The sequence below is a fragment of the Phyllobates terribilis genome, unplaced genomic scaffold (assembly GCF_046119375.1).
Source record: "Phyllobates terribilis strain yellow unplaced genomic scaffold, ASM4611937v1 Scaffold_5__5_contigs__length_657084704, whole genome shotgun sequence".
Lineage (NCBI taxonomy): Eukaryota > Metazoa > Chordata > Amphibia > Anura > Dendrobatidae > Phyllobates > Phyllobates terribilis.
In genome coordinates, this window is record NW_027362765.1 from 82,896,227 (window position 1) to 82,920,089 (window position 23,863).

The 23,863-nt window shown below is 45.6% G+C and overlaps 1 protein-coding gene across 2 annotated transcripts; it reads right to left on the reverse strand.

The window, feature by feature from the left end:
* Window positions 1–175: 175 nt before the first annotated feature.
* On the reverse strand, window positions 176–22,666 carry LOC141272121 (TBC1 domain family member 24-like). Of its 2 annotated transcripts, none has more exons than XM_073682455.1 (7): window positions 22,528–22,666; window positions 15,625–16,651; window positions 15,166–15,324; window positions 10,873–10,936; window positions 9,593–9,691; window positions 9,018–9,330; window positions 176–3,686 (listed from the first exon to the last, which is right to left on the reverse strand). In XM_073682455.1, the coding sequence occupies exons 2-7, from the start codon at window positions 16,647–16,649 to the stop codon at window positions 3,541–3,543; spliced, it is 1,806 nt and encodes a 601-aa protein (XP_073538556.1). In that variant the 5' UTR covers window positions 16,650–16,651; window positions 22,528–22,666; the 3' UTR covers window positions 176–3,540. The 2 variants fall into 2 exon arrangements, with proteins under 2 accessions (XP_073538556.1, XP_073538555.1); XM_073682454.1 differs by having other exon boundaries at window positions 179–3,686; window positions 22,429–22,639.
* Between the last annotated feature and the right edge of the window lie 1,197 nt (window positions 22,667–23,863).

The following is a 23,863-nucleotide window of genomic DNA, read 5'->3' on the forward strand; positions in this document are numbered from 1 at the left end:
TTCGGCCTCCTCCAAATTAAAAGGCCCCATTTCAAGTGCAAGCAAGCTAGCAGTATGGTATTGCAGCCTGGGGGTGGGTGGGTGGCAGGCTGCATACTTGCGCTTGCATTGCAAGGAATGGGGGAGGTACAATTGAACACTGCCCTGGGATAAGGACTTGAACGGGGATAGTTGCAAGTCTGCATCTTCTCATGCGGAAAGGATCACTTCTGATGGGCACACTTTTAGGCAGTGACCTGGGTGTCAGAGATGCTTCCAGGGGTCTTCCCCATGCTGTTCCCATGTCTTTTCAGCACTGTATGCATGTGTCACACAGCAGATGGCCAGATAAGATTGTAAAATGTTAAAATGACATTTCCCAGTGAATGCATTTGTCACGGTTGAAATCAATACAAAAGTGCAAAAACGCATAAAAAATGCTACTTGTGAACATAGCCCAAGGTGTGGAGGAGTATTTTTGTTTTTGGTTATTTATTTTACCTTATACACAAGTCTTTACCCTGGAAAGGAAGTTCCTTAACATATTTCACAGGAAAACCGTTTCAGTTTCGTTTTTGAGCGTTTTATTGTGAGCCCGTTAAAGTGGGTTAATACTTCTGACCACGTTGTTGACAGCAGTGACCTGGGGGTCAGAAATGCTTCCTGGGGCGATGCCCATGCTGTCCCCATGTCTTTTGAGCAATGTCACTATCGTTTTGGGCACTTTTTCGGCTTTCTACAGACTGTCGGGGGTGCCGCCGCAAAAATGCTTGGGTCTCCCATAGACTAACATTGGGCTCGTTGCTCGGGTCGAGCACCCGAGGATCACGGCGAGCTCGGCTCGAGCTTCGAGCACCCGAGCATTTTAGTGCTCGCTCAACACTAATGGTAACCCATCAGTCTACTGCGATTGTGTCTCACATTATGACAGGATCCATCGGCCGCTGTGATTGTGTCTCACATTGTGACAGGAACCATCGGCCCCCACGATCGTGTCTCATATTGTGACAGAAACCATCGGCCCCCACGATCGTGTCTCACATTGTGACAGGAACCATAGGTCCCCATGATTGTGTCTCACGTTGTGACAGGAACCATAGGCCCCCATGATTGTGTCTCACATTGTGACAGGAACCATAGGTCCCCATGATTGTGTCTCACATTGTGACAGGAACCATAGGTCCCCATGATTGTGTCTCACATTGTGACAGGAACCATCGGCCCCCATGATTGTGTCTCACATTGTGACAGGAACCATCGGCCGCCACAATCGTGTCTCACATTGTGACAGAAACCATCGGCCCCCACAATCGTGTCTCACATTGTGACAGGAACCATCGGTCCCCATGATTGTGTCTTGCATTGTGACAGGAACCATCGGCCCCCACGATTGGGTCTCACATTGTGACAGGAACCATTGGCTCCCCATGATCGTGTCTCACATTGTGACAGGAACCATCGGCCCCCCACGATTGTGTCTCACATTGTGACAGGAACCATCGACCCACCACGATCGTGTCTCACATTGTGACAGGAACCATAGGTCCCCACGATCGTGTCTCACATTGTGACAGGAACCATCAGTCCCCAAGATCTTGTCTCACATTGTGACAGGAACCATCGGCCCCTCCACGATCATGCCTCACGTTGTGACAGGAACCATCGGCCCCCACGATCGTGTCTCACATTGTGACAAAAACATTAGCACCCTGTGATCGTATCTCACATTGTGACAAAAACCATCAATCCCCTGTGATCATGTCTCACATTATGGCAGGAACCAATGGTCACCCGTGGTCGTGTCTCACATTTTGACTGAAACTACCAGTTCCCTGCGATAGTGTCTGACATTGTGACAAGAACTAATGATCCCATGTGATCAGATCTTACATTGTGACAGGAACCATGGGTCCCCCATGATCGTGTCTCACATTGTGACAAAAACCACCGGTCCCCTGAGATCATGTCTCACATTATGAAAGGAACCACCGGTTTTGCGTGATCATGTCTCACATTGTGATAGGAACCATCGGTCCCCCATGAACATGTCCCTCATTATGACAAGTACCATTGGTCTCCCGCTATCGTGTCTTAAATTGTGGCAGGAACCATTGAAATCTCTCAATCGTGTATCATATTGTGGCAAGAACCATTGGACCCCCGCGATCATGTCTCGCATTGTGACAGGAACTATCGCTCCCCCGTGATCGTGTCTCACAGTGTGACAGGAACCATCAGCTATAACACTATGAATAAAATGGTTGTTTATACCGGAAGGGGCTTTGCACGCTGTGTAGAACCAGGGAACCCGTCAGCTTGGGAATCAGGAGGGACTTGAGCCGCTACTGAAATATTGTGATGATGGATTTCATGGTGGGTTTCCCCTTTAGCTCTGTTCACATCACATCAGAGATATATGTGAAGCCGGCTCCGGGTTTATGAATTCCCATGGATGACAGAGTCCCATTAGCCCTCTCTCCTCCTCCTTGACTTCCAAGACCTATACTTTATTATATTTTTCCGCCTCTAGAGTTGTATAGGGTCTTTTTGTTTTGTGGTACGAGCTGTCGTATTTATCATTAGTATTTTGGGGTCTATATGACTTTCTGATTACTTTTTATAGCATTTTTTTAGGGGGGGAAGCGTAATTGTCAAAATCCAGTTTGGCAATTTTGATTTTTTTTTTGTTTCAGAGTTCACCATATATTTTATTTATTCAGACAGTTACCCAATTTCATTGTTTTTTAGATTTTATTTACATTACGGAATAAAGAAGTGATATGAACTTTCACTTTGTTTTTAATTTTCTTTAAATATTTTTCATTGCTTTTTACACTATTTATGAGTCCCCCTAGGGGACTTGAACCTGGGATCACTTAAACAATACACTACAGTACTGTGATATTGCAGTGTATTGTACCCGGGGTCGGCCTTGGGTATACTGCCTGTGCAGAAGAGGATGCATTACCCTTGTGTCCCTCACCATCATCCAGTCTAGTATGGGCACCAGGGGGGCCTCTACACATATCACAAGGGTAATCAATGCGGGTAATAATGATTGCAATTTAGGGTGTGTTTTTTTTAAGAAAGTAGCCAACCTTTTTACTTTGACTAAACGAGGCATTATGAAGATAACCCATTGATATGAATGAGCACTATGTAATACTAATAATACTATGTAATACTACATTTTTCCTGTAGGGGTACTGCAGGAAAATTAAACACTGCCAAGCTTCCCCAGATTAGAGTTGATCGCTGGAGGTCTCAGCAGGGGGACACTTTGGGATCTACCTAATGTCATGTAACCCTTATACCATCTTGGGAACTGTCCAATATCCTGACTTGAACTGATCTCCAACCACATACAGTACCGCCACCTGGCGTCCAAACAAACCATATTGTCATTGTGTCTATTGCCACCTAGTGGCAATCATTGCAACTTCCTTTCCATTTTCTTCTACTTTGCTGTGAGGGCAGCACTCTCAGTCCTCTGAAAAGATGCAAATTAAAGGACACCAGTTTGTATTTGTTGGGGAGTAAATAATAGCATTTTTTGCAGATTTAGGAGCTTTGGCAGCCCCAGACTTCCAGATGCTGTATATGAAAGTTTTCTTCACACAGCGGTGGGTTGTCGAAGGTTTCACAGTGCTCCGTCCTCCCATTATTCAGGTCAGCGTCAACACATAAGGCCTGTCCACCGCCGCCCCCTGAAATGAAATATCACAGTACTCTACATTTTTCGTTTTTATAAAATTGAATGAAAAAATATGCAAGAAATGTAAATGTAACCAATCTAATAATCTCGCATGGAACAAAAATAGGAGCCATGGTAAATTATGGGTATGATCACACGGAGTAAACCCAGCAGGAATCCATGGCAGAAAGACAGGGTTTCTGCCGCAGATTTGCACTACGGTGATTCTGAATGAGCATTACTTCTATTCAATCGGGGCTACTCCGTTTACAGCTATCGAACACAGGTTTTTATGAGGAATTTTCCCTGGAAAATTGTTCAGTAAGTGACACTTACTAAGGCCCCCTTCATATGTCAGTGTCTCCTGCACGTATGGTGACTTACACATGTAGACCCATTTAATTCTATGGGACGGCACAGATGTCAGTGTGTTCACATGGACCATGTGTCCAACACGTAGACATGTCTGTTTTTTTCCTGGCAGCACGGACCGCAATACTTCCCGCACACGTGCACACTGATGACATTCGTGTGTCATCTGTGTGACACGTACCAGAATGAAATGCTCCAGCATCTGGGAAAAGCTACAGTTAGCGTTGTACCCAGGCGCCGGGTGCTGACTACAACTGTCATCATCCTCGCTTGGTCTCCCTGCGATCAGCGAGACCAGGTGACGCTGATGTACCTACTCCCCCTCCAACCTCCAACTGGCTGTTATTTACCACCCCTCAGGGCCAGCTACCACCTTCTTAGACCAATTCACCACCTATCTACTCCATTTCCTTTCCACGGACATCCCCACTATCATCATGGGTGACTTCAACATCCCCATCGACACTTCTCAATCATCTGTCTCTAAGCTTCTATCCATCGCTTCCTCCTTCGGCCTTGCTCAATGGTCTTCCGCAGTCACTCACAAGGATGGACACACACTGGACCTCATCTTAACCCGTCTCTGTTCCCTATCTAACCTATCTAACTAACCTCTCCCTCTTTCTGACCACAACTTACTCACATTCTCTTCCCTCTCCTTTCCAGGTCCGCAATCCCCCATCTAGAAAACTTGCACACCCTTGCAGAAATCTCAAACACCTTGACCTATACTCACTCTCTGAATCCCTTCTCCTTCTTACAGACATAAATTCCTTACACAATGCAGATGCTGCTGCTCCTGCTTTATATAACACCACAACAGCTGCAGCTCTCAATTTGGTCGCCCCCTCACACATACCAAAGCTTGCACAATCAACAGGCAACCCTGGCACACCAGCCTGACTAAAAAACTGAGAAGGGCTTCCAGAGTTGCTGAACGGAGATAGAAAAATTCCCACTCCAACGAGCACTTCATCACATTCAAACAGTCCATCACTACATTCAAGTCCACACTAACTGCAGCAAAACAAACCTACTTCTCATCGCTCATATCCTCCTTGTCTCACAACCCTAAAAAGCTATTCAAAATTTTCAATTCTCTCCTCCGTTCCCCGGCTCCCCCTCCCTCCCCACTCATTTCAGCTGAAGATTTTGCCTCATTCTTCAAGCAGAAGATTGACAACAGAAGGCAAAGCTTTAGCCATAAGTCCCCACAGCCCCTTCTCATAACTACGCGACTCTCCGCCTCCAAAACCAGCTTCTCCGCCATCAGGGAAGATCAACTTTCCTTTTTACTCTCCAAGTCACATCTCATCACCTGTGAACTTGACCCAATCCCGTCCCACCTCATCCCAAACCTCACTGCAGTCTTCATCTCAACTCTAACCCACCTCTTCAACCTGTCACTAACAACTGGCGTCTTCCCCTCATGCTTCAAACATGCCTCGATCACACCCATCCTGAAAAAGCCCTCCCTTGACCCATCCTCTCTGTCTAGCAAACGCCCCATCTCACTTCTCCCCTATGCCTCAAAACTACTGGAACAACACGTCCATTTTGAGCTGTCCTCCCACCTGTCCTCCTACTCCCTCTTTGACCGCTTACAATCTGGCTTCCGATCGCATGACTCCACTGAAACTGCCCTGACTAAAGTCACCAACGACCTAATGACTGCCAAATCCAAGCGACACTACTCTGTCCTCCTCCTCCTGGACCTGTCATCTGCCTTTGACACAGTGGACCATTCCCTCTTGCTACAGACTTTCTCAACTCTCGGTGTAACATACCTGGCGGCGTCCTTGCATGGTGGTCCATCTCCCACTGTGCAAGAGCGCGCACTTGATCTCCAATCCAAAATGTCTCTCTGGCTTCCCTCCATGCTGTCTGTTTGTGTCTGCTTCTGCTGCTTAAGGGCGGTGCCCGATCACTTCCTGCTTTTTGTACCTGCTGTGGGTCACACCCCTTGTGCGTCCTCAGCCTATTGCTGTCTGTCACCTGGTATATAGCTCAGCTGCTCCCATCTATCCCTGCCTGAGCATAGTGTTTCATTCAGTGTGTGCTTTCACTCTGAAGGTGCCAGGTCCCGTTCTTTGTCTCCTGCCTTTCGGTATCAGTTCCCGTGTCTGAGCTGAGTCCTGTCTTTGTCTCCTGCCTTGCGGTATCAGTTCCCGTGTCTGAACTGAGTCCTGTCTGTGTACTCTTACCTGCTGCCTTTCCTGGAGGCTGTATTTCCAGGCCTGTCTGTACACGCTCCTTGCCTGTTCGTCCCGCCTCTCTGGGGGCCGTATTCCCAGACCCGCTCCTGTGTCCCGCTGCAGTGTCGGTCTCGCCTGTACACTCAGTTCCAGTCTGTACTCTCTCCTATCTTTCATCTGTCTTTTCTCTATGTCCGTTCCTTTCCTTTTTCTGCAGAGTCTGAACTCGTACCTAACTCCTGCCTGTTGTCTCTGTACTCCCGTTTGTGAGTTTGTGGTCCACTCGCTACTTCACTGCAAGTACCCTGTGGGTGTCTGGCTCTGCCTTTCCCTTCCTGTCTGTTCCGTGTGAACAGAGCCCTGTCCCCCCTACTCAGCCTTGCCTGCTCTGACTCCTTTGCTCACCGCTCCGGCGGTTCTAGCCTGCTCTGACTCCTTTGCTCACCGCTCCGGCGGTTCTAGCCTGCTCTGACTCCTTTGCTCACCGCTCCGGCGGTTCTAGTCTGCTCTGACTCCTTTGCTCATCGCTCCGGCGGTTCTAGTCTGCTCTGACTCCTTTGCTTACCGCTCCGGCGGTTCTAGCCTGCTCTTACTCCTTTGCTCGCTGCTCCGGCAGCCTTGCTCCGCTCTGACCCTTTTGCTCGCTGCTCCGGCAGTCTCGCTCCACTCTCGCTCACCGCTCCAGGCGGCCTCGTCCTGCTTTACTCTTGCTCACTGCTCCGGCAGTCTCGCTCAGCTCTGACCCTTTGTTCACCGCTCCTGGCGGCCTTGTCCTGCTCTACTCTTGCTCACCACTCCAGGCGGCCTTGTCCTGCCCTGTTCTCGCTCACCTCTCTGGGCGGCCTTACTCTGCTGTGTTTGCCCGCCACATCTGTGGTTCTGTTCCTGAGTCCCAGTGTGTACTGGGTCCTATGCCGCCAGTGTCCCTACCTGCTAGTGCCTCCCTGTCTGCACTCTAGCTGTGCTTGCCTGTACCCCTCTGCCTGTATTGTTCCTGAGTCCCAGTGTGTACTGGGTCCTACCCCGCCTGTGTTCCTACCTGCTAGTGCCTCCCTGTCTGCACTCTAGCTGTGCTTGCCTGTACCCCCCTGCCTGCATACCCGCCTGCCTGCATACCAGTCGTGCCTGCCTATACCCACCAGTCTGTGTGCCAGCCTACCAGTCTGTTCCTGTATTCCCCTGTGTGGGTCAACAGCCGTGTCCGGGGTCTGTCCTGGAGTAGCACCTGGTCCCTCTGCTCGGTTCCTCCTTGGTGCACTGGCGTCGTATGCCGTCGTGCGACCCTGGTCGGATCGGGTGAATACCTAGTTAAGCCCCTCCAGGCATTCACTCTCCGGCACGGTCCAGTGGAATCACTACAATCACACGCACACGCCGCTCAGCCCGGGCGTGTGCATTACACTCGGCATCACAGATGCCCTATCTTGGATCTCCTCATACCTAACAGGCCGGACATTCAGCGTCTCCCACTCACACACCACCTCCTCATCTCGCCACCTATCTGTTGGTGTCCTCCAAAGCTCAGTTCTAGGACCCTGCACTCACACTTTCAGTATCACCTCTATGCTGATGACACACAGACCTACCCCTCTGGACCTGATATCAACTCCTTACTAACCAAAATCCCACAATGTCTGTTCGCTATTTCATCTTTCTCCTCCGCTAGATTCCTAAAACTTAATATGGATAAAACTGAATTCATCATCTTTCCACCATCTCACTCAACCCCCCCACCTGACCTATCTATCAAAGTCAATGGCTGTCCACTCTCCCCAGTCCCGCAAGCTCGCTGCCTCGGAGCAACCCTTGACTCTGATCTCCCCTTCGAACCACATATCCAAGCCCTTTCGACTTCATGCCGACTCCAACTCAAAAATATTTCCTGGATCCGCACATTCCTCAACCATGAATCCGAAAAACACTAGTGCATGCCCTCATCATCTCTTGCCTCGACTACTGCAACCTCCTGCTCTGTGGCTTCCTTCTACCACTCTCGCACCCCTGCAATCTATCCTAAACTCTGCTGCCTGACAAATCCACCTGTCTCCCCGCTATTCCCTGGCCTCTCCGCTCTGTCAATCCCTGCACTGGCTCCCCATTGCCCAGAGTCTCAAGTTCAAGACCCTAACCTTGGCATACAAAGCCATCCACCAACTGTCTCCTACATACATCTGTGATCTAGTATCCCGGTACTTACCTGCACGCAACCTTCGATCCTCACAGGATCTCCTTCTCTACTCCCCTCTTATCTCCTCTTCCCACAATCGCATACAAGATTTCTCCCGTGCTTCCCCCCTACTCTGGAACTCTCTACCCCAACACATCAGACTCTCGCCTACCGTGGAAACCTTCAAAAAGAACCTGAAGACCCACCTCTTCCAACCAGCCTACAACCTGCAATAACCCTCGCTCCACCATACCGCTGAACGACCAGCTGTTCCCTCACCTACTGTTTCCTCACCCTCCCCTTCTAGATTGTGAGCCCTTGTGGGCAGGGTCCTCGCTCCTCCTGTACCAGTTGGCGACTTGTTTTTGTTCAAACTATTGTACATGTTGTTTGCTATGTATACCCCTTTTTCACATGTAGAGCGCCATGGAATTAATGGCGCTATAATAATAAATAATAATAATGATGAATCGGGGCCGAAGTATATAAGAAAGTTACAGAACTTCTAATTATATGGTGATTGAACATCATTTACATCAAAATGGAGAAGCCCTTTAAGAAAAAAACACCACACAGCGATCCATCAGACTTATTAGATGCCCCGTCTTACCTATTATGAAGCCTTGGCTGTTTCCAGACATAAACATGGAGGCGGTTTTAGACGGTAGCTGGAAATGTCGGACAGAAAGGAATGGAGATAATCGGTTTGGATTTCCTTCCTCCGGGACAGTCAAGAAGTTTGTGGACTGGGAAGGACTGCTGGGAGCTGAGGTCATCGTAAGAGACCGATGTCGGGGGGTTGGTGAGAGTCGGGCCCCATGAGAGTAAGATCGGGGTCTAGAGCGTGGCGAAGGTGGAGGAGTCTTCACTATTTCTGGTTTCTTCACCACCACCCACTCATACCTCTCCATGTCTGGGCGAATCTGCAAAGAAAACAGACATGTTTACCCCATCCATAAGATGAGAGATAAATTGCTGATCGCTAAAGGTCTGACACCTGGGACCTCCAGAGATCCTGATTTTGGGAACCCTGAGAAATATGTTTGAACAGAGCAGAGGAGCAAATATTGGACCTCCACTCCATTCATTGCCTATGGGACTGCCAAAGAAAGCCCCTATGGATAGAGGATATTTTGGGGAATACCCAATTTAAGGTCTTTTAATTTTAAAGGACTGTTCACTTACAGTAAACACAAAGCATTCCCCGGTTCCAAAATATGAGGACACCTGTCCGCAGCTTTTCTTTCGTTCATTCCAGTCGGTGGAGAGGTAGGCGCCGCATACCTGAGAAGGAGAGGTGGGAGGGAGACATTATTATATATGGAGACTCTGAGATCACTGGCGTTTAGGTGGAGGGTTCCAGTTTAGGTTTTGCACAACCCCAGGGGTCTCGCTATTCTGATAGGTTGGGGTAAAATTCCCGTCTGGACATTGGTAAAAGATTTTGAAATGGGGTCGTTTAGATGCCGATGCACAGAAGAGCAAAAAGGAAAAATCCACCAAAATCATTAAAAGGCATACACCTTACTCCAGCTCTCCCCGGATCAAGGCTGGTTTACAAAACACCACTGTTGTTGAATAGGCCCACTAAGTCTTAACAAGAAGAAAATTGTGCAATATTTTTCTTTTTTTTTGCATGATGTTTGCCAAACAGTTGAAAAATTGGGAAACAAGAAGCCTTAGGCCAGAAAATGTCTATAATTTTTTGAGCAAATCTGCAGCTGCTCGTCGGAGGAGCAGGTTTTATTTTCTGACTTTATGACGGCATAAAAGTGCGCCAAATGTATTTATGGCTCACGCCTATCCAGAAATTTGGCACAATGATCAATTTTGTAGATGACGTATGCTAGAAATAAGAGTAGCTTTTTCTTATACTGTGATTAGGATTTTAATGGCCGTTGACCTCCCAATAGTCCTGGAGGTGAAAAAGTGCATGGAACCATCTCCAGTTTTTTACCCCATGGCTTTGTGCACACGACGTCGTTTAAAATCAGAAGAACCCAACGTGTTTTTAAAGGATAAAACTCTGGAGGTTTCTCCTGAATAATCTTTTGGGTCATTTTTTCCCTTTGGGTTTGTGAATTTATTTTTTTTTACTGCCGTGATTTTTTATTCCATTGAATAATGAAGAAACCGCTAAAGTTTTTTAAGCCACGATGCTCCAAAAAAATGTCCTATCATCTTCTGAGCTTTCCCATTGTAAAGTACAGAGCCTCTTCCGAGCGTAAAACCCCAGAAGAATGGACGTCGCTTCTTTTACCCCCTTGCCGTTTCTAGATCCCTGAAGAGGTTAAAAGACACTCAAAAGCCTGAATGTGTGAACAGCGTGTCATTTTTACATATAAAAACGTTCAAAAGAATGAACATTTCTAAGTTTTTCAGGCGGTTTCTACTTGAAAAATGACGTCTTGTTTACATAGTCTATAGCTATTTTTATGGGGGAGAGAGAATAACAGGTTTTCTACCTCGCTTGCAGTCGTCTTGATGAGCAGGACCGTGGGCTCCATCCCTTCACAATGAGAATAAAATCTGCAATCAGAGGCAAACACATAATAGGAGAAGCTGTGATTTTCTACAATTGTGACAATTTACATAATGATCCTCTTAAAGGGACCCCCCACATTTCTAAAGTAAGCAATGTTTAAGGGTTTACCCATATCCTTTCTGCTTACTGTACAAAGTCCAGCTCCAACTTCCATTCTTTCTCTATTTTTCCCATATGAACTTTATTTAGCTGGTCTGTACGATTACAGCGACGCCGCATATGTGTTTTTTTAAAAATATTTTATTGACTATAAAAAAAAGAAGAAAAAAAAAGGATTTTTCATATCTTCATAAATGGGTATTGTTGGATAGAGCTTATAAATACAAGAAATTTTGCAATTTACTGCTTATGAAAATTTTGAGATATTATATATTTTTTTCTGTTTACAGTTCGTTGCCTTGGAAACCGACCACCGCTGTCAGATGGTAAAACAGGTGCAGTGCTTAGAAGTTCATTTCTATTGAGCTTGTAAGCGCTGTTTTGCAGCTGGCCAGGATCACAGCAGCACGCGGTTACCTCCTAATCCCAGCCAGCAGCAGCTCAGTGCTTACAAGCTGTACAACAGTGGTAGTCAGTCTCCTAGGCACCAAGCTGTAAACAAAACAAAAGTCTTAATATCTTAAGAACGACTGCCAGTAAATTGCAAAAGTGCTTGATTTTACCAGCACTATTCGAAAATATATATATCTACAAAGATGGGATTAACCCTTTAAAGTAAAAATAAAAGTTTTGACTTGGAAAGCCATATTCTTTACTTTTCTGTCAATGGAGTTGTCATTTTTATTCCTCCCATTTTGGGGTACAAGCATTTTTTGGACAGTTAGGCAATTCTGGAATTTTTAAAAAATGTTTGTGATATTTTAATTAGTTCAGCTCATTCCAGTTGTGGCTTTTTTTTGCTACGTTTTTTTAATATTCTTTAGGGACCCGTATTAAGCTTGCAACAGCCATGACACCCCTTCTGCACCCCGCAATCACATCACATGTACTAATGAGATTACAGAGGGTCCAACCTTGTCTAACCGCCTCACTATTAAATGCAGCATCTAAGGGGTTAAGCTGTTGCATCCGGAACTGGTCTTAACCGTTGCAATTACAGGCTGGTGCCAGCTGTATAACACAGCTCAACTCCTACATCACATGTCTGGAAAGGGTTTGGATAAGACATTCCTACCACAAAAGCAGGACACGAGGAAATTCCTGCACTGAGTGTTCTCCTGTCAGCCCTGACCCTTTTATATTGACTAGTTGCAGCCACCACTAGGGGGTGCTCCCAGATTTAAACAGCAATTATCAAGTTCAATAAACGTGAGCTCCCTCTAGTGGTGTATAGTATAATATATCCAATTAGAAAATCAGACGTCCCCTTTATAAATAGAAAATACCTTATCATACCCTGCACTATGCATAAATCTGTACGCCAAGTGTTTGTTTAGCATGCTGTAACTGCTGCACGCTTGCTTTTTATACAGCAGGGAATTTTGGGTAGATTTGAAAACATTAAAGGAGCAAACTTTAAAAAAAAAAAAACCTTTAGCAGCTCATCTCCTCAATTTTCTGTTTCTCGGATACATACAAGCAATTTTGGGATTTATTCGGCTATTTTGTTTTGGGGATTGACCTTTGGAGCTTTGTATAAATTGTAAGAAAAATAGAAGACGCCTTAAGAATCCTGAACAAAAGGATTCCGGTCATATCAGTGCATTTAGTGCCCCCTGGTGGAGAAATTCAAAATTGCAGATTATGCCTGATAAATTTGTTTCCAGAAGTGTCTGGCAGCGGCTTTCTCCACTCTCCCCATCGAAAAACTTCAGAAAATGGAAATATTCTTCTATATATCCAGAGACCGATAACTTGTAATGACTAAATACTTCACACACAGCCAAGAATTTGCCACAATTGTAACCATTTTGGGCAATCTTTTGTTCTCCTGCCTGCCCTGACCCAGTTATACCCTTCTCCTTTGCTGATACTTGTTTAAAAAGTATATATTCGGAGGTTACAGAAGATTGTCTACACAAACCCTCAGCTGTGACCCATATTAGATTCAACCTCTGGATGTTAACACGCATGTTTCTATTCACTGACAATAAGCAGAGATCCTTAAAACAGTGAGGATTTGACCTACAAAGTTAATAATGTTTTTAGAAATTTTCCTGATACACCAATAGAACCCTTCTGTTTTAAATAATAGAGTGTTAGCTCCCGCCCCCCCCAAAATATATTGTAAATGTAACAAAAAATGTAATAAAAATTGTAAAAATAATAAAAGGCATTTCAATGAGTGTGCTTGTTATGCAAATAGATGAAGACTGACTCTCTGAAGGCTCTCGTCATGCTCGTGACATAGATCGGACCGAAAAGATCTCGCTAGTTATTGCAAATTCAAGTAGGGTGAAAAAAAATCTGCAATTCTGCCATTTTTTTTTTCTCTCTCTTTTTTTTACTTTTTACAGCGTTCATTATGCGGTAAAAATGATTCTCCGGGTCAGTATGATTACAGCCATACCAGACACACAGCACCCTTGCTCATCAGATGTGATGTAGATGCGATCAGTTGCGGAGTGGAACTTCACTGTATAGTGAACTGCACATTTACCGTTTGGCTTTTACAGGCTCTTAGTTTCCCTGCCCACTGAGTTTACTGACAATCCATCATTGAGCTCCTGATGAAGAATTTGTAACTTTTTTAATCTGTGGTTTTCTGAACTCCTCTGTGCTGATTTATGACCACATCAAAGTTCAGCTGAACCTTCGCGTGGTCATAAATCAACAGAGAGGAGCTCAGAGAACAAATGAGATAAAAGAGTTGCAAACTCAAGCTCGCTGATGGATTCTCAGCTAACTCATTTTGCAGCTAGCAATAGACAGTGCAACAACAAAGAGGCTCTAGAAGGAAAACGGTGCAAAATTTTTTATGAAACCCAATTGCAAAAAATATTCTTAGCCCAATATACATGCATTACCTTGAAGGTATCCATATCCTTTAAGCTTCAGGCTACAATCTATGTATGTTTTCTGATAGGGAGAGACCTTCCTGACTATATAATCATTGACTCCTAGTCTTCTGCTAGTCCTAGTCGTCTGATCTACATGTACACAGTGGTGCTGTCATGTCACAGGTAGCAGTTTTTGGTTATCTCCGCACTCGCAATGCTTACTACCAATAAAATACATAAAGCAGAATAGCTGGACAAGACGTCACCTTCCATTACACAATTACAGCCCCACATGCAAAAATACATTCAGCAATGTTCTGTCCTAATCCCTATTTCCTGACCTTGATAAATGTATTTTTGTTTGACTCCTGGCAGTGGAGTGGCAATAGATTAGCTGCATTTTAGACAAGCGGCTCAGCGAGAGGAACTCAGGCATTAAATTGCTTTTTTTCCTCATAGAGGGCTATCTCTAAAAGCAATGCTAAATAGGAAGCCTGGGGAAAAATGACTGGGTACAAATCGTGCTATTTTTGGGAAACTTTGAGCAGTCAGACCTAGGCTGCACCATTATAAAGACTTCCCTGCAACCTCAGGGTCAATCGAAGAGAGAAGGTGGGCTACATATCATATCCTATATCAGCATTACCTAGAACGATAGAGTGTTAAGAGGGTACCAAACATAATAATTAGTATATATGTACACTACAATAGATGAGCAATTCGATTTGTGCTGCCCTAGTCAAGCATCCAGTCCAGTCATACATGGCAGCCAGTCTTCACTTCTGCAGTTCCGGCACCCTCGGCCTGGGCGCCCATTGCACTTACCAGGTCCCGCGACCACATGACATACGTCGTGCTGTGACATCATGACGTTACGAAGCTTAGTTAGCTCCAGGGGCAGCCAGGCAGAAATGGAAATGAGCTACCATGGAGGACCGGATTGAACCCCAAGCCAGGGCAGAGTGAATTGAATAGCCCATCTCTAACTCGACCCATCCAATTAGTCTTCACTTCTGCACTTCCGGCACCCTCGGCCTAGGCGCCCATTGCACTTACCAGGCCCCACAACTCGACACATCCAATTAGAACATATTAGCAGCTCATGCCAAATTTGCAAATATTACAAGTTCCTATGGATAGGAAGAGTCAAAAGGTAGGGCCATCATACCCCATAAGACCCTAGTGGCCGCCTCTACGGTATGATTGCCCCTTGGCTCCATCTAGCCAGTCATGGTGATCGTTACCCTTTGTAGATGTTTGATTCGTGAATTTACCTTTGCAGACTATAGCCATGCTCCAGGGTAGAAAACAACAGAACAGGGGGGTACAGGGAGTAGCGTTCTGGAATCCATGACCACACCACCCTCATTTCATGGGCTGTTACGATTTCCGAGGTGAAGTTTGAGATGTCTACGGACATGTGAACCGGTTGCCTGTAAGAAAACAAGGCACAGTTATTGCCAAGTAAACGCTATGCCAATCTAAAAAAAGGTCAGTGTACATCTCTATCTAACTATACAATCCGCCATATCTAATGGGCCCATACTCTGTAAGGGTAATTACACTAATGAAAGGGCTGACACCTGTGCAACACACTAACGTGTTACCTAGATAACATTGGTAGAGGTCCACAAGCCGGGATCCTCAAAATGAAGGGGAGGCAGTAAGTACCCCCCCTTATCACTTACGTATGTGCTTCCAAAGATAGAATCCCCCTTTAAATATCCATTCACCTTCGTTGCATGACGGTGATCCCACTCTGTGACAAAGCCTTACTGTTGGCCATGTGTAGGAGCCAGATCTCCTTGTGGGAGAAAAGCCGAATGCTGAAGGCTTTTTCCAAGAGCTTCTCCACACAAACGTGGCTGGAGATGTTCTTGACGAATTCCTGGATGTCACATTTAATATCCTGCCCCTCATACTCAGCGTGGAGTTTGTACTGTTTGAGCAAGGCCAGAGCCACCCGGTACAGCACCTTGTTTCCCTCCAGAAGGAAGACGTCAAAGACCCTTACGACGTATTCAAAAGGCAAGTCTCCGAAGATCCACATCAACCAATCTGAGAAGACTTCTGATGAGTTTTCACAATGTGTGGTGACAAACTTATGGCCAGCTTGGCAATACTTTTTGGCTAGGTCACCAAAAGTCATGCTGGAGGCTTCGTAGGACAAGAAGCTTTGTTCCATGTAAGTCTTGTGTGGTTCTGTGCATGAAATTAGGCGGCAAGTCCTTTCGAAGCACTCTGCTTCATCTTCGCTGAAATGCATCAAGAGGGCCACCACAGCGGGCAACGCAGGGCAATATGTGATGTCCGGATACTGATCGCCAATGCATATGAGTATCTTCTTCACAGCAGTTTCACCTCGGACATTAAGGCAGTACATGGGCATAACACCACCATCCAAGAATTCAGGCAAGGGGTGATCATTTAGTCCACTTTGCCCAAAAAGGCGTTCAGACACATCATGAAAAACAGTTGTGGTAGGTGTAAATATCCGACAATTCATATTTTTAATAATTCGGTTGTAGGCTTGAGCCCGCAAGGCTCTATTTTCACCCCAAGTTCCTTCTCTTGCCATCTTCTTCAGCTCCTTCTGCAATTGAGGAAGTTCCACATGGGAAGTTTTCCGAGCTTCAGTCTTAGTTGGGAATTGGTCCAAGTCTACAAAGTGCCCACAGTCAGCGTAGGCATTGGTATTGATTTCCCAGACATCTTCATCTGGTGTAATTATCACCGGTGGTGCACAAGAAATACTCATTTCTGGGAAAGAAGGAGAACATGTTAGACGATGGTTAATCATTTAGTAATTGTTTTTAGTTTTTGATAGGTGGTTGCTACATTTTGCCCATGGAGCTGATGTAGTAGTACTGTCCCTAAAAAACAAAAAGTGCTAAATTCGCCAATATGTAACGTTATGTAAAGGGGTTATCTTGTGATGACCAGAGCCGTTCACTTTTGCATTGGAAGTGAAAGGTACCAATGACGTTGGGAGCCACACACCAGCCGAGACACGTGCTCTTTTGGCATGTGTGATCAGACACAAAAAATTCCAAAGGCAAATCTTCAAGCCTCTATACACGTTAGATTAATGTCGGGCGAACTTGCCAAGTTTGGTGGGATTGTCCAACCATATAGTATGTATGTGGGCCTTCCAAATCACCCCTACCATCTGTATGGGAGTACTACCGACTCTCCTGTGGCAGATGATATTGAGGAAAAAAAGGATTGGGAAAGTTGAATTATAACTCTTGACTGATTTGTTACCTTGGGAGATAAGCCAGAGATGTCTGACAGTGGTCTACTCCCCTTTTCCCATTGAAAACACATGCATGCTTGGTCAACCAAGCATGTGTATGGGGTGTTGGAAAGAATAGCTGTTGGCAAAAGGAGCATTCCGCCAAGAGCTATCTAAAGACCACCAAACACATTAGACTAAAGTTGCCTGAACCTGGTGGGACTCACCGACCATGTGATGTGTATGAGGGTCTTTCTAAGATTTCCTACACAAATGATGTCAGGGGATAGAAGGATAGGGCATGCTCAATTACAAAGCCTGATCCTTTTGTCTTCGTGGAAGACGATTTGCTTGTTTGGATAGTTAACGTTGGCCAATAAATCATAGTCATGTGCTGCCGACAACATGATGCTGTACTGGGACAGATGAAGCAATGACACAGTTGTGTCTGCCCGTGTTAACGGGTCAAAAATAAAGTTGACTAACACTCGTTTATGGGCAGAAATTGGCCGGTGTACGTGTTCTTTTAGACTTCCCCCAAGAGGAAATAAGAGATGATAGATATCTATGAGGACTGGCTCTATTTTCCATAAATACATGCACGGTTTCACGTACTGAAGCTTCTTTCCAAGTTGTCACTGTTTGTGTAGCTAAAGAGCGCAAGGTGTGACCCTCAAAAATAAACCTAGTGACCCATTAATAACTATGTGAATTACTTTGAAGTAAACAAGCCCTGTCCCATAAGTAACTCACAACAAATGTGCTACTGTTTATAGTGGATTTAAGGTCACATTTTGCCCTTGTTTTTGGAACAATGCAGTGACAGTATATATATACACTGCTCAAAAAAATAAAGGGAACACTCAAATAACACATCCTAGATCTGAATGAATGAAATATTCTCATTGAATACTTTGTTCTGTACAAAGTTGAATGTGCTGACAACAAAATCACACAAAAATAATCAATGGAAACCAAATTTATTAACTAATGGAGGCCTGGATTTGGAGTCACCCCGAAAATTAAAGTGGAAAAACACACTACAGGCTGATCCAACTTTGATGTAATGTCCTTAAAACAAGTCAAAATGAGTCTCAGTATTGTGTGTGGCCTCCACGTGCCTGTATGACCTCCCTACAACGCCTGGGCATGCTCCTGATGAGGTTGCGGATGGTCTCCTGTGGGATCTCCTCCCAGACCTGGACTAAAGCATCCGCCAACTCCTGGACAGTCTGTGGTGCAACGTGACGTTGGTGGATGGAGAGAGACATGATGTCCCAGATGTGCTCAATCGGATTCAGGTCTGGGGAACGGGCGGGCCAGTCCATAGCCTCAATGCCTTCATCTTGCAGGAACTGCTGACACACTCCAGCCACATGAGGTCTGGCATTGTCCTGCATTAGGAAGAACCCAGAGCCAACCGCACCAGCATATGGTCTCACAAGGGGTCTGAGGATCTTATCTCAGTACCTAATGGCAGTCAGGCTACCTCTGGCGAGCACATGGAGGGCTGTGCAGCCCTCCAAAGAAATGCCAAAGAACACCAGGATTGGCAAAGTTGCCACTGGCGCCCTGTGCTCTTCACAGATGAAGGCAGGTTCACACTGAGCACATGTGACAGACGTGACAGAGTCTGGAGACGCCGTGGAGAGCCATCTGCTGCCTGTGTGGCGCCCCTGAGGGTTCAGTCGCCACAGGGGTACTGCACCTCAGATAGAGGTGTGGTATCTCCTCTTCCACGTAAGGATGGAGCATCTCTCGGGACCCTACTTCATCACTCAACACTACACCACTCCTGTCCTGTAGGGGGCCTAAATGCACCGGGGTGCTGCCCCGGTCCGGGATAGAGGAGATGGGGGGAACCAAAGATAGGGGGAACCATCTAGTGGGTGAGGGTGGAGGACACACTTTTAGGAAGCACTTATTGATTCATATTTAATCTATGGCCATCTTAGGTTCAAGGTCTTTGATTGAGGGTCTTCTGTCAGGGTCCAGCAAGAGGCTGTAGCTGGCTGAAGATTCGCGGTCCTCGTACTCTGGCCTTGAGACGAGGAGCGGGTCAGAGTTAACCACTGTCTCTACCCGGTCAGGGTCCTGTCCTAAGAAGGTCTTGGAGGGGAGCAGAGGAGATAGGCTCCACAGGCAAAAGGATCCCAGGGGGATACGGACGGAGCGGAGTCGCCACCTGTATTCTTTACTCTGGCCTAGCCAGAGGGATTCCTGCTGCAAAAGGGGTAACCGGCCCCCGATATCTGACTTTGTTACTTCACGTCTCAGTCAGAAAAGCCCGGAGGCTTAGTGGATCCCAGGGGGATACGGACTGAGCGGAGTCACCACCTGTATCTCTCACACTGCGTTTATCCAGTGGGACCCGGCCTTACACCACGTTCATGCCACACACAGTCAGGAGAAGACTCAATGGGAGAACTTACAAAGGAGAGGAACACACACCAGCAGGGTCTCAACAGGTGCTACTGATCTACCTAGGAAGTGCTGAACCCCCTTCCCGGTGGCCTCAGTACGCCGTGTGTAGCAGAGAGAAGCTTTGCGGCTGAAAGTTCATCTAAAGTGAGTAAAGACCCGGATGACTTCATTCACCGCTTCCGCTTGTTTATTCCTGCGCGGCACTGCACCCACCATCCTTTCTCACACTGCCCTGAGGCCTGCTCCGCCTGCGGGGAGCCGTCCCATCTTAGCTGCCCCTAAAACCAGCCTCAGTGGACTGTTGCAGCGCTGGTGTCCTTCACCAGAAACCACAGGTGGCGTAGTCGAATAACCAATCATCCTTGAAAGCCCAATATTTTTATGTGACAGCCCTGGGCACGGATCGGGTCGAGGCCACGACTGCATCCCCCGCAACCCCTAAACTGACCCGGCTCCGTGTAACCCCACCGCTCAAGGAGGGCGAGGTATCACACCTGCAACATCCTTCATCATGACCAGTTTGGCAGTGGGTCAGTAATGGTGTGGGGTGGCATTTCTTTGGAGGGCCGCACAGCCCTCCATGTGCTCGCCAGAGGTAGCCTGACTGCCATTAGGCACCGAGATGAGATCCTCAGACCCCTTGTGAGCCCATTTGCTGGTGCGGTTGGCCCTGGGTTCCTCCTAATGCAGGACAATGCCAGACCTCATGTGGCTGGAGTGTGTCAGCAGTTCCTGCAAGATGAAGGCATTGAAGCTATGGACTGGTCCGCCCGTTCCCCAGACCTGAATCCGATTGAGCACATCTGGGACATCATCTCTCGCTCCATCCACCAACGTCACGTTGCACCACAGACTGTCCAGGAGTTGGCGGATGCTTTACTTCAGGTCTCGGAGGAGATCCCACAGGAGACCATCCGCAACCTCATCAGGAGCATGCCGAGGCGTTGTAGGGAGGTCATACAGGCACGTGGAGGCCACACACAATACTGAGCCTCATTTTGACTTGTTTTAAGGACATTACATCAAAGTTGGATCAGCCTGTAGTGTGTTTTTCCACTTTAATTTTGTGGGTGACTCCAAATCCAGGCCTCCATTGGTTAATAAATTTGATTTCCATTGATGATTTTTATGTGATTTTGTTGTCAGCACATTCAACTTTGTACAGAACAAAGTATTCAATGAGAGTATTTCATTAATTCAGATCTAGGATGTGTTATTTGAGTGTTCCCTTTATTATTTTGAGCAGTGTATATATATCTTTTCTCCTATTTTTTAAAAAAATTTCCTGTGTAGGTTTGGGTTTATTTCATAATCTATAATCCACCCACCAGGTGAGAAAATTGGAGGAGCACAGGTGAGACTAAAACATGTGGGATCCAGTGATCTGCGCAGCTTTAGTGTAGAACTTACATGTTCTACAGCAAAGAGCTCGTAAGAACTATGCTTCTTGCGCAGGAGACTGGTCACCGCTGATAGTCTGCAGAGGTGGCCTGTAACCTAGGCAATAAGCAGTAAACAATATGGATTTTCAGCAGGCTAATCCGCACGGAAAATCCGCAACATATCAACATACCATTAAAGGTAAAATCCCACTTCACTCATTATTCAATATGCCGGAAGCTGAGTTACTTGGAGATATTTGCTTGAGTTATCACACTTTATGATACTCTTACACCTTCATACTATGAACACTGCTGTTAACCCCTTAAATGCACTGCTGGTCTCTGTCAGTAGGATGTGATCCCAAGGGTGAGCCACTTCATGCACTCAGCACTCTTAACGCCCTCATTGTGGGGTGTCGATGGCTACCATCTTAGTACTCCCATGAAGCCCAGCCTGTGTCCTGTGCCTGTGATTCATAGGAGACCCTTTAGTTTTCCTACAATGCAGTAAATAGACAATCACAGGTTTGGGTCCCTAAAGGGGACTTAAAAAAAAAGTAAAAAAAAAAGTTTTAAAAATATAAGAAAATAAAAAAATATATATAAAAGGTCACAGTTTCCAAAGCGAAGAAATACAAAGTAAAAATATAAATAAATTTAGTATCACTGTATCAGTAAAATTACAATCTATCAAAACAGAAAATTATTTAACCAGTCTGGTAAATGTTGTAAAGCAAAATAATAAATAAAAATGCCAGATTTTAATTAATTTTTTTTAGTCACTGCGCCTCACACAAAAAATGGAATAAAAAATTATCAAAGTGTTGTATGTATCCCAAAATGGTACCAATTAAAGCATAAGTTTACCTCGCAAAAATAAAGCCATCATACAGCTTAATCAATGGAAAAATGGCGTCACTTTTTTTTATACAAATTTCAACTGTTTTTTTATCACTTACAGAGTTTGTCCAGTAAAGATAAGTTATCCCCTATAGATCAGTGGGTGTCCAGCCACTATCAGTAGAATGATAGTGCGCTTTTATCCCTGTTGGGATGGAACAGCAGTGCGCAAGTGCGACTGCCACTCTATTCATTCTCTATGGAGCTGGCGGAAAAAGAAGAGCGCAGCACTCAGCAGCCTTATAAGGAATGAATGGAGCGGCGGACGAGTATGAGCATTCTAATAGGGATAAAACTGCCCTGCTCTGCTGATCTGTGCAGGTTCCAGTGATCAGACCCCTGTAAGTTATCTCTCCTTCTTACATGGCAGGGACAGCACAGGGACAGCTGCACCAACTCTGCAGTGCAAAGCCCCCATCAAACATCTCCCTATATCTCAGCTTTCATGACCTCTTTGAGTGTATAAGATGAAAACAAAATGGAATATTGGGATTAAAGCTCAACCACTTCTGAAGTTTCCGCCTTCGAGGTGACTAACCCTTTAAATGCATATCAACTCTTAAAGTGACTAGATAATGATAGTAAATATTTCTTACCAAAATGAGGGGAGAACAAAACCGGCCTGGGTGCACCAATTGTACCAGTTTCCAGATGGGTGACAAGCAGCAGATATAAAGACTAAGGTCTCAGCTCACCTGTATATTATGAAGAGCAGGTGTCTTCTCCCCACCTCCAGTCGTCTGCCCACCCATCCGTCCGCCCACACAGGCCTTGTTTTCTGTTTTTACTGTAGATGAGCTGGGAGATTACTCTCATGCCTGGAGAGGAGAGAAGCAATCACTTCTCAAGGACACTTATCAGGAGCAAATTTCCTCCAGTACAAAAAACATCAACAGACATTAGTCACCTCCATAAACAGCAAATTTTACTATCCAACAACATCCATTTCTTTTTAAGGCGCTCACGCGTCCTGCCAGTGAAAGCAATAAAGTGATTTAAAGGGTAACTCTACATTCTGATACAACATTGGTTATAATTGATCGGGACCTGTCACGGTGTACATTTGTGAAGACGATAAGCTGAGAAGCTCCAAATTCCCAAGATGGTGAGGCGTAATTCAGTAACTCCAAGGTCTTGTACCTCTGGTCATTTACGTCAGATAGGTGTCAAACAAGTATTTGCTAGGCTGACAGCTATCACTCCTGCCACCACCCACACCAGCCCGCATTCAGGTGACTGCTACATTTTTCCAAGTGTGTAAGTACCGATTTTTCGTGTCTGGCGGCAGCAGTAAATCATGACAAATCTCTTCTGGAAAAAAAAGGATAGGGCATGCTGAAATTCAACTGCCTGAACCTTGTTTTTCCCCTTAAGCTTGATATCGAGAAAGAATGAGTAGGCCACACATAAGAAGGTCAAGCTGTACTACCAAATTTTGTGGCTTCAGCTGAGATTAAGGGGGTATTGATAGGGTCAAAGGATATTCCATAAAGGCCTGACACATGCGGCTACACGACACTGTGGATTGAGAGGTGGACGTGCTAACATAACATTCTGCATTCACTTCTAGAAGTTCCCAAAATTGCCCAAAAAAATAAAAAAACGTGGTTGACTTTTTAAAATTCCAGTAAAAGCAAATTGAGAAAGATGCACATGCGCAGCGAATTCTCGATTTTCAAGGGCGCGATACCCTCCGTACATGTACTTATTGGCTTGTACCATCTAAAAACAAAATGACTGAGAATGTTAAACAGCCCAATACTTCTTTCTTCCGACAAGCATGCTCAGCTTTTTTGAAACTCCCATGGAAGAGAACAGAGTAAGCTGTGCATGTGCAGCCACCTCCCCATTCCAAAATGCATTAGACCCTCTATACACATGCTTATTGGCTTTTCAGCTATAAGAATAAAATGATAGCGCATGTTGAAATCTATTTGTTTGATCCTTCATTCCTCCATCAAAAATGCTTGGTTAAATTTGGAACTCCTGTAGAAGGGAACAGAGAGCTGTGCATGTGCAGCCATTACCCCA

Bases quoted from the DNA above. Each gene is read 5' to 3' on its own strand.
- LOC141272121 (XM_073682455.1), bottom strand. From the start codon at position 16,649: ATGAGTATTTCTTGTGCACCACCGGTGATAATTACACCAGATGAAGAT. The intron at 10,937-15,165 runs GTAAATTCACGA...CTCTGATTGCAG, and splicing joins CATGGCTATAGTCTGCAAAG to ATTTTATTCTCATTGTGAAG. The intron at 3,687-9,017 runs GTAAGACGGGGC...ATTTCATTTCAG, and splicing joins CAGCCAAGGCTTCATAATAG to GGGGCGGCGGTGGACAGGCC.